Below are 12,884 nucleotides of genomic sequence, written 5' to 3' on the forward strand. Positions count from 1 at the left end.
ATACTCTCTAGGTCCATCCATGTTGTTGCAAATGGTAAGATTTTATGCTTTTTTATGGCCAAGTAATATTCTATTGCATATATGTACATCTTCTTTATCCATTTATCCATTGATGGACACCCAGGTTGCCTCCATATCTTAACTAGTGTAAGTAATGTTTCAATTAACATATGGATGCCCAGGTCCTTTCAAAGTAGTGTTTTGGGTTTCTTTGGATAAATATCCAGAAGTGGAATTACTGGGTCCTTCTTTGCCTCTTGTTATAGCCTTTATTTTAAAGTCTATTTTGTCTTGTGTACATATTGTTACCCCAGCTTTTTGTGTGTGTGTTTGTTTCCATTTTCATTAAATATCTTTTTCTGTCGCTTTACTTTCAGTCTGTGTATATCTATCAATCTGAAGTGAGTCTCTTGTAGGCAGCATATGTAAGGGTCTTGTTTTCTTATCCATTCAGCCACCCTTTGTTTTGATTGGAACATTTAATCTATTTACATTTAAAGTAATTATTGATAGATATATAGTTATTGCCATTTTATTATTCATATTTTTTATCTTTTTATTCTTTTTAAAGAAGTCCCTCTAACATTTTTTGTAATACTGGTTTGGTGGTGAGGAACTCCTTTAGCTTTTTCTTGTCTGGGAAGTTCTTTATCTGTTTTTGATTCTAAATGATAGCTTTGCTGGGTACAGTAATCTTGGTTATACATTTTTACTTTTCATCATTTTGAATATTTCATGCCAATGCTTTCTGGCCTGCAAAGTTCCTATTGAGAAATCAGCTGACAGTCTTATGGGAGCTCTCTTGTAAGTAACTAACTGCTTTTCTCTTGCTACTTTTAAGATTCTCTTTGTCTTTAATTTTTGGCATTTTAATTATGATGTGTCTTGGTGTGGGCCTCTTTGGGTTCATCTTGTTTGAGACTCTGCACTTTCTGGACTTGTATGTCTATTGCCTTCACCAGATTAGGGAAGTTTTCTGTCATTATTTTTTCAAATAGTTTTTCAATTCCTTACTCTCTCTCTCTCTCTTCTCCTCTGTAACCCTATGATGCAAGTGTTGGTACATTTGATATTGTCCCAGAAGCCCCTTAAACTATCTTCGTTTTCTAAAATATTTTTGCTGTTCTGATTGGATGTTTTCTGTTATCTTAATTTCTGAATTGCTGATTCAGTCCTCTGCTCCATCTAATCTATTGTTGATTCCCTCTAATGTATTTTTTATTTCAGTTATTGTATTCTTTATTTCTGCTTTGTTCTTTTTATGTTTTCTATTTCCATTTTTATGTTTCTTATCTCTTTGTAGAAGTTATTCCTGAGATCATTGAGCATATCCTTATAACCAGTGTTTGGAACTCTGCATCTATTAGACTGCTTTTCTCCATTTTATTTAGTTCTTTTTCTGGAACTTTGTTCTGTTCTTTCATTAGAAACATGTTCTTTGTCCCCCCATTTTGGCTGCCTCCCTGTATTTGTTTCTGTGTACTAGATAGGACTGCTATGTCTCCAGGCCTTATGTAGTAGGTGTCCTGTGGGGCTCAGTGGCACAGTCTTCCTGGTCCCTGAGCTGGGTGTTCCATATGTGTCCCTTGTCTGGTTGTTTGTGCCCTGTTCTTGTAGCTGAGCCTTGATTGTGTTTGTACATCAATGGGAGGGATTGACCCTTGGGCTGATTAGCTGTGAGGACTGGCCATGACTACAGTGGAGGAGCTGTTGTTTAGGGGTTAACCCTATAGAGTAGGATTCACTTTTGCAGGGCTCTGGTGCCTGCCTAGTCTGCCTTTTGGGTATGTCGTCCTTGGAGGTGGCTGGGTGATGTGCCAACCCAGTCCAAAGCTAGCCACTGGACCTGCCAACCCCACGGCCTCCTGGGAGGGGATCCACTGCAGGCCAGGTTTAACCACAGTCTCTGCCTTGCTGGAGCCACCTGACATTAGCCTCAAAGCAATCTACAGTTGGCCACCACTCACAACGGGCTCAGAGGTCCCTCAAGAGGCCAAGCCATGAACCAAGGCCGGCTGCCACTAGTGCTAGGCTTGGGGGTGCTTAGCAAGAGGTACAGGGCATGTCAAGGCCAGATGTTGCTTATTTAGGACTTTGTGAAACTTTGAAAGATTTTAGGAAAGTTTGAAGCATGGGCCAACACAGATCATTTGTATGGAAAAGCCACTGGAAGCTCCTTGATTGTGCCGGCAAGTTGGGTGGGGCAGGGTCTCAGGTGATCACCAGGACAGAGTGGACACTATTAACCAGTTTGATCAAGACCCAAATATATGGTGGCCACCTGCATCTGCACGCAGGAAGAGCAAGGGCTTAATAAAGAAATAATGGATTCTACAGGTACTTCTGTCTGGGAGAAAGCTGCTCCTCCAGCCCTCACCCAAAAGCCAGACAACTCCATTTCTCCATGTAGGTCCCTGGTGCCTTTCAAGCTGCTGCCCCTGTGCTGGAGTTCAGAGTGAGTGAGCCTGTCAGCGAGTAAGTCTGTGCACAGTCCCTTTAAGTGTAGTGCCTGGGACTCCAGCCACCTTACATTTCACTCAGTCACAATTGCCACCTGTTTTCACAGCCATAAGTGTGGGAACGTCTTTCCCTGGCACTGGAACCCTGGGCTGGAGGAACCTAGTGTGGGGCTGGGACACCTTGCTCTTCCAGCGGGACCTCTGGAGCCAAGATATCCCTCCTGATTTTTAACTGCCTCATGTGGGTGTGGTACCAGCCCATTCCACGTCTCTGCCCCTTCTACCATTCCTGAGGTGACTTTCTCTGTATGTCCTTAGTTGTAGGACTTCTGTTCAGCTAGATTTCAGGCAATTCTCAATGATGGCTGCTCTGTGATTTAGTTGTAATTTTGATGGGGTCATGAGAGGAGGCAAGCACAGTGTTTACCTATTCTACCATCTTGACTGGAAATTTGATTGACAGTATTTTTTTTATTGAATTATAAGAGTTCTTCATTTATTCTGCATATGAGTCCTTTGTTGGATATATGTATTGAAAACATTTTTTACCACTCTGTGGTTGCCTTTTCACTTTGTTAATCTTGTTTTTTGATGAACAAAAGTTCTTAATTTTAATGAAGTCCAGCTTATTAGCCTTTTATTTCATGGTTATTGCCTTTTGTGTCCTGTTTAAGAAAACTTTACCTTTCCTAAAGGCATGAAGATATTCTCCTGTGTTTTTTTCTAAGAGCTTTACAGCTTTACTTTTCACAATTAAGTCTCTGATCTTTCTTTAATTAATCATTGTGTGTGATGTGAGGTAAGGATCAAGTTCATTTTTTCTCATACAGATATCCGGTTGGCCCAGCATCATTTATTGAAAATATTATCCTATACTTAGAAAAGACAGTCTGGGGAATATAATCAATAATGTTGTAAATATTTTTTAGGGGGCCAGTTGGACTCATGTCTTGTCAGGGAGACCACTGCATAAACAGTGTAAAGGCCTGACCACCACACTGTATTTCTGAAGCTGATGTTGAATAATATTGTATGTCAACTATAATTATATATACATATAGTCACAGGATGTGGAGTAGAGTGGGAATGGAGTCAATGGAATTGTAATAGATAAGTATGACATTGGGGGTGGGAGGGCAGTGGATGGGGTAGGGGGGTTGTTACTTTGTGAGGGGTGAAAAGGATAACTATTGCATTGTTCTGTACACCTGAAACTAATAATAAAAAATAAATAAATAAAGTCACACACAAAAAAACAAAGAAAATATTATCCTATACAAATTGAATCAGTGCTGTCTTTTCATAAGTCACGTGGCCATACATATGTGGGTTTATTTCAAGGCTCCCTTTTGTGTTCCATTGGTCTATCTACCCTGAAGTCAATAAAAGAATAGAGTTTGGGGGAGGTATACTTAAGTGTAATAATGGGGGAAGGAGGTCTTCTGACCGTGTAAAGGTGTTAAAACCTATACCCTTAGATTATTCATACCAACAAGGCCCACTCTTCCCCGCTAGACAACTCCAGGATCAGTACTTCTGCTTAGCACTCTGGTTTAAGTGATCTTGTGATTCTGGATCCTCCCTCTTACTTTGTGTTTATTGCTTGTTTATTTCAATGAGCTCAGCTGTACATTTAAAGACCTGGATGATATATTCTATCCAGCAGTTCTGAATGTTTTGTAGCAAGAGAGTTTTCACTTTCTCTAATTCATGACTTTGTTGGAAATGGAAAATGTCAACTTCAAGGAAAAGGAAAATCACATAGCAGTGGGCTGAAAACAGTATAGGACATCCTATTTGGTGTTTATCATTACTTCTTAGAGATAAAGAGAAGAAGATAACTTTGATGGTTCTCTGGCTATCCTGAAACTATCAGAGAATCCCAGAAGTCCTGGTTGGGAATGGGCATTATTTTGGTTCTAACAAGTTTCTAAGATGCTGTGACAGCCCCATGAGGTCTTTAAAGTGAGCTGTCCTTACTAGACATTGCTGAAGCATCACAATATTTTCTCTTCATTTCTTGTTTCCATCATTTCTATTTTAAAAGTGGTTTATTAGTTTCTCAAATTTGCTCCCCTTCTTTAGAATAGTATCAGAGAGAAACTATGGTTATTTGGATTAGCCTTCAAAGCCTGTGCTTTACTTAATTTTAAGAAAAAAAATCTCTGTGTTCCAAATCATCTAAATTAAAGTGTGAATATCCCATATTATGTATAATAATATTTCTGTTTTTTGTTTTAAATACTGCATTTTTAGAGGAGTTTTAGGGTAACAAAAAAATTGAGAGGAAGATACAGAAGTCTCCCATATGTCCCCTGCCCCCTCACATGCACAGCTTCCCCCGTTATTCCTCTTTGTTTTTAAACCAGTTGGCCTTAAAAAGCTATTAAGACCACCTACAAAATGAAAAGGCAACCTACAGAATGGGAGAAAATATTTTCAAATTGTGCATAGGATAAGGAATTAACATTCAGAATACATAAAGTACTCATAGAACTCAATAACAAACAAACTAACAATCTGATTTTTTAAATGGGGAGAAGAACTGAATGGGGAGAAGACATTTTTCCATAGAGGACATACAAAAAGCCAAAAAGCCAACAGGTACATAAAAAAGTTACTCAAAATCACCAGTTATCAGGGAAATGTAAATCAAAACTACAATGAAATATCACTTCACACCTGTTAGAATGCATGTCACCAAATAAATAAGAAATAACAAATATTGGTGAGGATGTGGAGAAAAGGGAACCCTTGTGCACTGATGGGAATGTAAATTGGTACAGCCATTATGGAAACAGCATAGAAATTCTGCAAAAATTTTAAAATAGAATCATTATATGATCTAGCAATTCCACTTTTGGAATTGTGTCTGAAGGTAATGAAAATGCTATGTTGAAGAGATATCTGTACTCCCATGTTCATTGCAGCATTGTTCACAATAGCCAAGGCATAGAAACAACCTAAGCATCTGTCAGTGGATAAATAGATTAAAAAAAAAAAGTGGTGTACATATATTATAGAATATTATTCAACCATAAAAAAGAAGAAAATCCTGACATTTGCAGCAACATGGATGGACCTTATGGGCATTATGTTAAGTTAAATAAGTCAGACAGAGAAAGACAAGTACTATATGTTCTCACTTAAATGTAGAATTTAAAAAAAAGAAAAAAAAGCTCACAGAAACAGAGAACACATTAGTGGTTGCCAGAGGGAAGGGGCAGGGGAATGAGAGGGAAATGGGTGAAGGTGGTCTAAAAGTGCCAGCTTTCAATTATAAGATAAATAAGTCCCGAGGATGTAATGAATAGCATGGTGACTATAATTAATAATACTGTATTGTATATTTGAAAGTTACTATGAGAGTATATCTTAAAAATTCTCACCGCACACAAAAAAATTTTAATTATGTGAGGTGACAGACATTAACTAAACTTACCGTGTTGATCATTTCACAATTTATACATATATCAAATCATTACATTGTACACTTAAAACTAGTACAATGTTATATGCCAATTATATTTCAATAAAACTGGGAGAGAAGGAAGGAGTTATTAAGAGTCATGAAGGTAAAATTAGAAGGCCCATTTGAATCCCTATCCTGCAATGTACTGACAGATGATTCTAGTCTAGTTACCTACCTTCTCTGTGCTTCCATTTGCTCACCAGTTTAAAAAAAAAAGTGATAGTATAGCATGTATACCTGCCTCTTGGGGCTGAGGTGAGGACTCAGGAGCACTGTGCTTCCAGGTGGGTAGAGCAGTGGCTGAGTCAAGGGCAATAGCGATGATGAAAACACCAATACTAACCACCTCAAAGATACAACTGACTGTCTTTTTCCAGACTTTCATAAGTATCACAGCAACTATCTCTTTATTTTTATCTCTAAGCTATACCTCAAAAGGAAAAACAAAGCTCCTTTACTTACCTAGCTCATTTTTGCTTAAACTTGAAATATCATCTAGTTTTTAGCTTTCTCAGGTATCAGAGAAAGTGTCTTGTGTTATTCTCTCCTGCTCCTTTAACAAAATCCCTTTTTCTCTCTTTAAAAGGAAAATAAAATAAAATAAAACACCAAGTGGGAAAACAACATCCTCGGAGGTTTCCTCTAGCCCAAGCTGGCTTAGCTTCTATTTTGTTCTCCAAGACAGAAGAAATAGACAACTCATCGGTTCTTTGCTTTTCTTCTCAGAAAAAAAACATTTAGGCTAATTCACATATTCTGTAAGGTTACTTTTCTGCTAGTTTTTGCACTGAAAATCAAATTCTTGCCCCCCTTTTTGGACAACTATCAGCCAAGCAGAAATATCCATTGGATTATCACTCTGTACAGACAGCACATTAGGTGACATGAGGTATACCCAAGCCTCTCCCAAGTTTATAATCTAGGAGCACTAAGACAGGCACATCTGGAAAGTTAATTATACAAACATTATGCAATTAGTTCTAAATTGGTAGTATAGAAAATAAGTGAAGCCTGCATTTGTTTGATCATAAGTAGTTTAGTGGAAAGAGTGTGTGCTGGGGAGCCAGAGAAATGGGCTTCAAAAACTAGTTAGAGGGCAGGTTACCCAAGGGAGCAATCCTCAAGAACTTCAAGTGCCCTTGGCCTCCTGTTTGAAAGCCCCAGGGCAAAGGTCCAACCATCCCAATTGGAGCAAGGACTGGTCCTCAAATTGAGGTAGAGTGTAGATTATGTGCTTTGGCATGAAGATTCTGGATGGTAAAAAAGCAACCCATAAGATCCTGTCTGCTGTTAGGTATGTGGCGTAGGTAGAAAGGCCCCAAAGACATCCTAATCGCTGGAATCTGTGACTATGTTGCATTACAGGAGAAAAGGGATTTTGCTAGGATTACCAATTTAAAAGGGGGAGATTATTTTGGATTATCTGAGTTGGCCCAAATCTAATCAGATAAGACCTTGAAAGCAGAGAACTTTCTGTGCCTGGAGGCAGGGAGATGAGGCAAAGTAGGGGACTCAGATAAGTGTGAGAAAGACTTGCCTGCCTTTGCTGACTTTGAGGATGCAAGAATTACAAGCCAGGAAGCCTCTAGAAGCTGAGAATGACCCCTAGCATTGGCCAGCCAAGACACAAGGACCTCTATCCCACGACAGAATGGAACTGAACTCTGCCAATGACCTAAATGAGCCCAGAAGCTAATCCTCAGCACATATACCCCAGCCTCTCAGAAAGGAGGCCCTGCTGGCTGACACCCAGGTTTTGGCCTCAGGAGACCCTGAGCAGAGAACCCAGTCACACTTGCCAGACTTCTGACCTACAAAACTGGAAGATCATCAGTGGATGATGTTTTAAGCTCTAAATGTGTGGTAAATTGTTACAGATGTGATAGATAAGTAATGCAGTCAGATTTGAGATACATAAAGAAGAAACAGGGGTTTTCAGATGCTACCTGGAACCTAATACCTTGTCTGACATTTGTGTTGATATCTGGGTTTTCAAAACAAGGCCCCATCTATCCTCTCACTTTACCCTCTCACGAATGCCATGAAGAAGGCACAGGGAAAACTATCAATTTGCTTCCTCCAATGAGGAGCCCGTGGCAGAGTGAGGTTCATGATTTGCCCACAGTGGCCTGTCTGCTTAGTGGGAGGACAGAGGTTAGAACACCAGACACATGACTCCCAGCCCAGGATCCTTTCAGAAACCACCAGAGGAAAGAGGCATTAAAGATCAGACTGTCTACTCACCTTTCTGTAGATGGCAAATATGGTTCCAATGGAGGCCAGGCAGTCGATGTTGGAAGATCCATCCAGTGGGTCAAAGCAGACCACATATTTCCCCTGAATGCACAGAGGGAAGAACCACCCATCAGATCACCTTCCTATCAACACAGTCTATGTAAGTGACTATATGGAGCAGATGACACAATATCAAAAAGTTATTTAGAGCAAAGGGATATCTTTATCAAAAAATGCAATTACTTATGAATAGCAGAGTATATCAGCATATATGAATGCTGGTACACTGCATATGAATATATGCAGAGTATACAGCTCAGGGCTTACCTTCCCATAACAGATTAGTTGACACCCATTCAGGGCAATGGAGGTCCCACTGCCTCCAAATAGCTCTCCTCCTGCCTCTTTTGTCTCCTTCCTCCCCTCCTACCTGGGCTCACAGGGACTTGTAGCTGCTGAGGATGTGAGAGAAAACCTGGTCTGAAATGGGCAACTTGCAGGGAAGAGGTAGAGAAACTGAAGATAAACCTGGACTCACTCCACCCACATCTAGAGTAAGATCAGTTATGAATTTATTGATAATTCTTTCTAAGCTTTTCCCAAGACAGCTTTTTTTCATTTTGGAGCATTTGTGCCAAAAAAAGTTCAGAGAATTTCAGAGCAATGGGCCTCTGGGTCTGTCTTATTAAGATAGCTGGTATGCATAGACAGATACCTCAGGAAAATAAAAATAGTCTTTTGCATTTTGCTGCATCCAACCCACCTGTCTGATGTGAAAACCAGAAGACAGAGCAGGTAGGGTCTTGCAATATCATGTCCCTTGCACCCACCCACACTGCTGTCACAGGCAGCTCCAGCCATCATTCTGTGGGAAGAAGTCACCAGCTACTTTTTACAGGCTTCCTTTATGTAAGGCCCTCTGAGAGTCTTCATGATGGGGACCAGAGTCTCCTGGCTAATTAAACATGAAATAAAATAGGAGTCACTTCTCCAGCCACTAAAATTACTTTTCCCTGACTATCCAATGAGTAATGACCTAGCTTAAGTTGAGCTTTATTTCCTTTCCCCCCACCCTTGCTCAACAGGGGTGGGCAGGGGTCAGTGGAGAGGGCACAAAAAGTGGGATAATTCCTAAACTTGGAAATTTCTCATTCTCCCTGTGGATAATCCAACTTAGCTCGTTCATTCATTCATGTATTCATTCAACAGATATTTGCTGAGCATCTAGCATATGCTGGAAAGTGTTCCAGGAACTGATATAAAAGCAGATGTGGAGTATTCAAGAACTAGCATGAAGACTGGTGTAGCTCAGGCCAACCAGGAAAGACAATGGTAGATTAGATTGAAGTGGTAATTGAGGGTCATATCAGTAGAAATTGCAAGTTGAAAATAATAGATGTGATTTAGCCTAAATTACCCAAGGCAAGAAGAGTAAGGTGTTTTTCACACACCCTGGCATACAGTAGGTGCTTAATAAATTTGGTTTTACTTTACCTTTTCCATCTTACCAGCTAATCATACAGAAATGGCATTTTTGTCCCCAAACACCCAATGTATAAATCAAGGGCCAGTAGTCCCAGCATTTATTTCATATTATTGTATCACAGCTGAACATGGGTTGAATTTTTTGGCCATCAGCAAAACTCTGTCTAATAAACTCTTCACAAAACCATAGTGAATATGGACCCTCCCAGACGTGCTCTGCACTAACGAAGTTTACCATTATATTAAGGCAAGAGGACGTACCATCTTCATAATTTCTTTTCTATATTAGTCTGACAGTGTGTGAGACACGAAGAAACCTCTGCTGAAACCACAACCCCCTTGAAGTGTGTGGATGCAGGGGTGAGGGTGGGGTTGAATAGAAGTGGGGAGGGGAGGAATACGAGGTTGTGTAGTACGGCGGCTCTCCCAGCAAACTCTACTTGTTTACTAAACCTTATGATTTTCAAGTCTCCTCAAATGCCAGCACTTATTATGGGAACATTAAGTGAAAACCATTAACCCCACCCACTGAGGCATTTCGGTAAATCACTGTAATTTATTTCCTAAATGAATCACTGCCGTACTGTGGAGTCGTTTTTACTAGGCAGCATAGACCTCCAACTAAAGAAGTATGCAATTGTTTCCAGAAAACAAAAATGAAGCAACACAGGAAAACCCCAGAAACGAAACAAAAGCAAGGAAACCATCTTCCCAACTCAGTATCACCATCTAGTGGTGATGAGCGGAACTGCACCCGGGCTCCTGCACGCACCCTCTTCTCCTTGGCTGTGATAATCGCATCCTTATTCTCTTCAGAGACCAGGACACAGGTGCTGTAGGAAGACTGGAGCATGTTGATTACCAGGGAATTGGATAACACGTCCAGTTTCTTCACTTCATCCCCTGTCACGTTCACACTTCCCGCAATTCCATACCTAAGAAGAACAAAAACAAAGAATGCTGAATGATCAGACACTAAGACACTACCACATTACCACTGTATCCTCCTTTCCCTTCATGGCCCCGATATCTCCAGATTATAAACACAGACCAAGTATGTCATGTCGCACAGGGATGATTCTCAACCTTGCTTCCTATACATCTCAGGGATATTGTCTTAGTCCCTTGTTCTCCCAATGCACTGACCAGAATTCAGTTTTACAAAATTATAAATCTGCCCTTGGCACTGGGAGGTGAAGAGAGAGAGAGAAAGAGAGAAAGAGAGGGAGAATTATAAAGTCAAACAGTACCATAATTAATGACTCCAAAGAGTAAAGGACCATGACTTTACAGCCCTGAAATTTGAACATTTGTTATTTATCCTCCAATAGTGGCCTGATGGTGTGAATTGAAAATTGCCCTGCTGTAGCTTGGTGTTACTTGAATAAGAAGGAAATTTGAGGACAGGCTTAAATAATTTAATTTGGTTCTTCACTACCTTTTCAAGCAATGTTAGGAAGAGCACTACTATAAACTCTATCTAGAGTCTTTATTTTAGATTATTCATATGCAAAGGTCTCCCATCTTCCACCCTCAAGGAAAGGATCCTTCTAAAATCTGATTCAGATCACTTTCACCCACCCAGAGTTCCCAAGTCCCCACTGTGGAAGGGGAACACTTCAGGCCCCACTGGGAAGCCCTGTTTCCATGCTGGCAAAGCTGCTTGTCCCTCTCACCCTCACTCAGCCAGCCTCAGCCTCCAGACCCACAGGGAACACACCTACCTCATGACCAGACCTGAGTTTGCTGCCCCTCCCCCACACTCTTCCCTCTAAGAACCACATGGCTATCACTCCATCCAAGCCTTTTGCATTCCAACAGCCACAAAGGTCCTGTGGTCACCAGAACCCAGCAAACTGCTCTTCCTTTTCACTTTCACTTGTGGTGCTCCCCCATTGGAATCCTCCCCGACCGCCATCAGCTTTTTCCTACTGGCCCTCCTAACCTCCTCTGGAAACTTCTCTGGTTCCTCTTCATGTTCCCTTCACACACCAGGCACACCCCTGCCATCCAATCCACAATGGCTCACAATCTGTTCATAGAAATATCTTTCCTGCTGGACTGTCTGCTCACTGAGGAAAGCAGTGCAGCTACTGTATCTGGAGACATAGTGTCTGGGGACATAGGAGACGCTCAATACATGTTCACTGAATAATGAAGAAAGCTTGGCAGGAAACTAATTTCTCTTCCTCTCCCTTTTTAACGCCATTTATTTGTTGAAGGCGTCCTCAGCTGGTCTAATAGGTAGCTAGGGTTGAGAACCACGGATTTACCCTCAGGGGTCCGAGTCATTTCCCACCCTCTTCCCTGACTGACAGCCTCTCCACATCCCTCCCCACATCAATTGATGTCTGCTGTGATTTGATGTGCTGAGCCAGCTGCCTTGGAAAACAATACTGGTAGCCTGGCCTCAAAGAGAGTAGCTTCTGGTTCAAAATAAAAGCAAACAAACAACAACAACAATAAAACTGGATTATTTTGCATTGGAGTTTAAAGGGATTGCAAACCCAACCTCTTGTTTAATGTGGATTATTGAGGCGGCTGCTGCTGGAGAATGAAGAACTAGGGTGCCCAAGGCCTGTGGTGAATGGAGCTGAGAAACAGTTTCTCTGTCCTGTGCTTTACAACCCCCCAACACCCCACCAACGTCACCCTTACCCACCCCTCAACAGGCCCTCTCACCCTCCCTCCAGGTACTGGGCATCCTGCTGTGTCCACCTCCACCCACACCCTTCTTTCCAGAAAGAACAGAAGCTCATTAACAATGAGGCCTGGATTAGTTAAGATGGCTGTAGTGAGGAGGGCTCCCTGAGTTCTCCCCTGGAAAGCACAGCAATTTGAGCAGCTGGAGTGCAGCAAACAAACCTCTGCCAAGCACGCTGAGCAGTGAAGGGACTCCCACACCGAGTACTTAAAGGCAGACCCGGAGAGTGGGGGAAGAGGGAGGCGAGGCGCGTGGAGGCACAGCCCGCACCCGCGGCTGCTGAGACTTGGGGTCTCAGAGAGCAGATCGGAGAGTTCCCTGGCTCGCTCCCTGTACCTCCAGCCCCGCTAAGGCAGAGTCCTCAGGCCGGGCGCGAAGCGGACTGGAAAGAGGAGTGTGTGAGCAGAAGCACAGTCCTTCCGCACTGGCAACTGCAGAGCTGTGGGAATCCAGGACAAGGCAGAGTGGTTTACAGCATCTGGGCGGGCTCAGCCTCTGGGCTGACCATCCCCACTGACTGTCCCTGCCG

At 41.7% G+C, this 12,884-nt stretch overlaps 1 protein-coding gene across 1 annotated transcript in view; it reads right to left on the bottom strand.

Annotated features, from left to right (window-relative positions):
• FBP2 (fructose-bisphosphatase 2) overlaps positions 1 to 12,884 on the bottom strand; it is a 44,894-nt gene that overhangs the window by 21,988 nt on the left and 10,022 nt on the right. Inside the window, exons 2-3 of the mRNA XM_019668783.1 lie at positions 10,424 to 10,586; positions 8,176 to 8,268 (exon numbers count right to left, since the gene is read on the bottom strand). Coding sequence (XP_019524328.1) covers positions 8,176 to 8,268; positions 10,424 to 10,586 — 256 coding nt within the window. The remainder of the gene's footprint in view (positions 1 to 8,175; positions 8,269 to 10,423; positions 10,587 to 12,884) is intronic.

This window comes from Hipposideros armiger, unplaced genomic scaffold (genome assembly GCF_001890085.2).
Source record: "Hipposideros armiger isolate ML-2016 unplaced genomic scaffold, ASM189008v1 scaffold_539, whole genome shotgun sequence".
Classification (NCBI taxonomy): domain Eukaryota; kingdom Metazoa; phylum Chordata; class Mammalia; order Chiroptera; family Hipposideridae; genus Hipposideros; species Hipposideros armiger.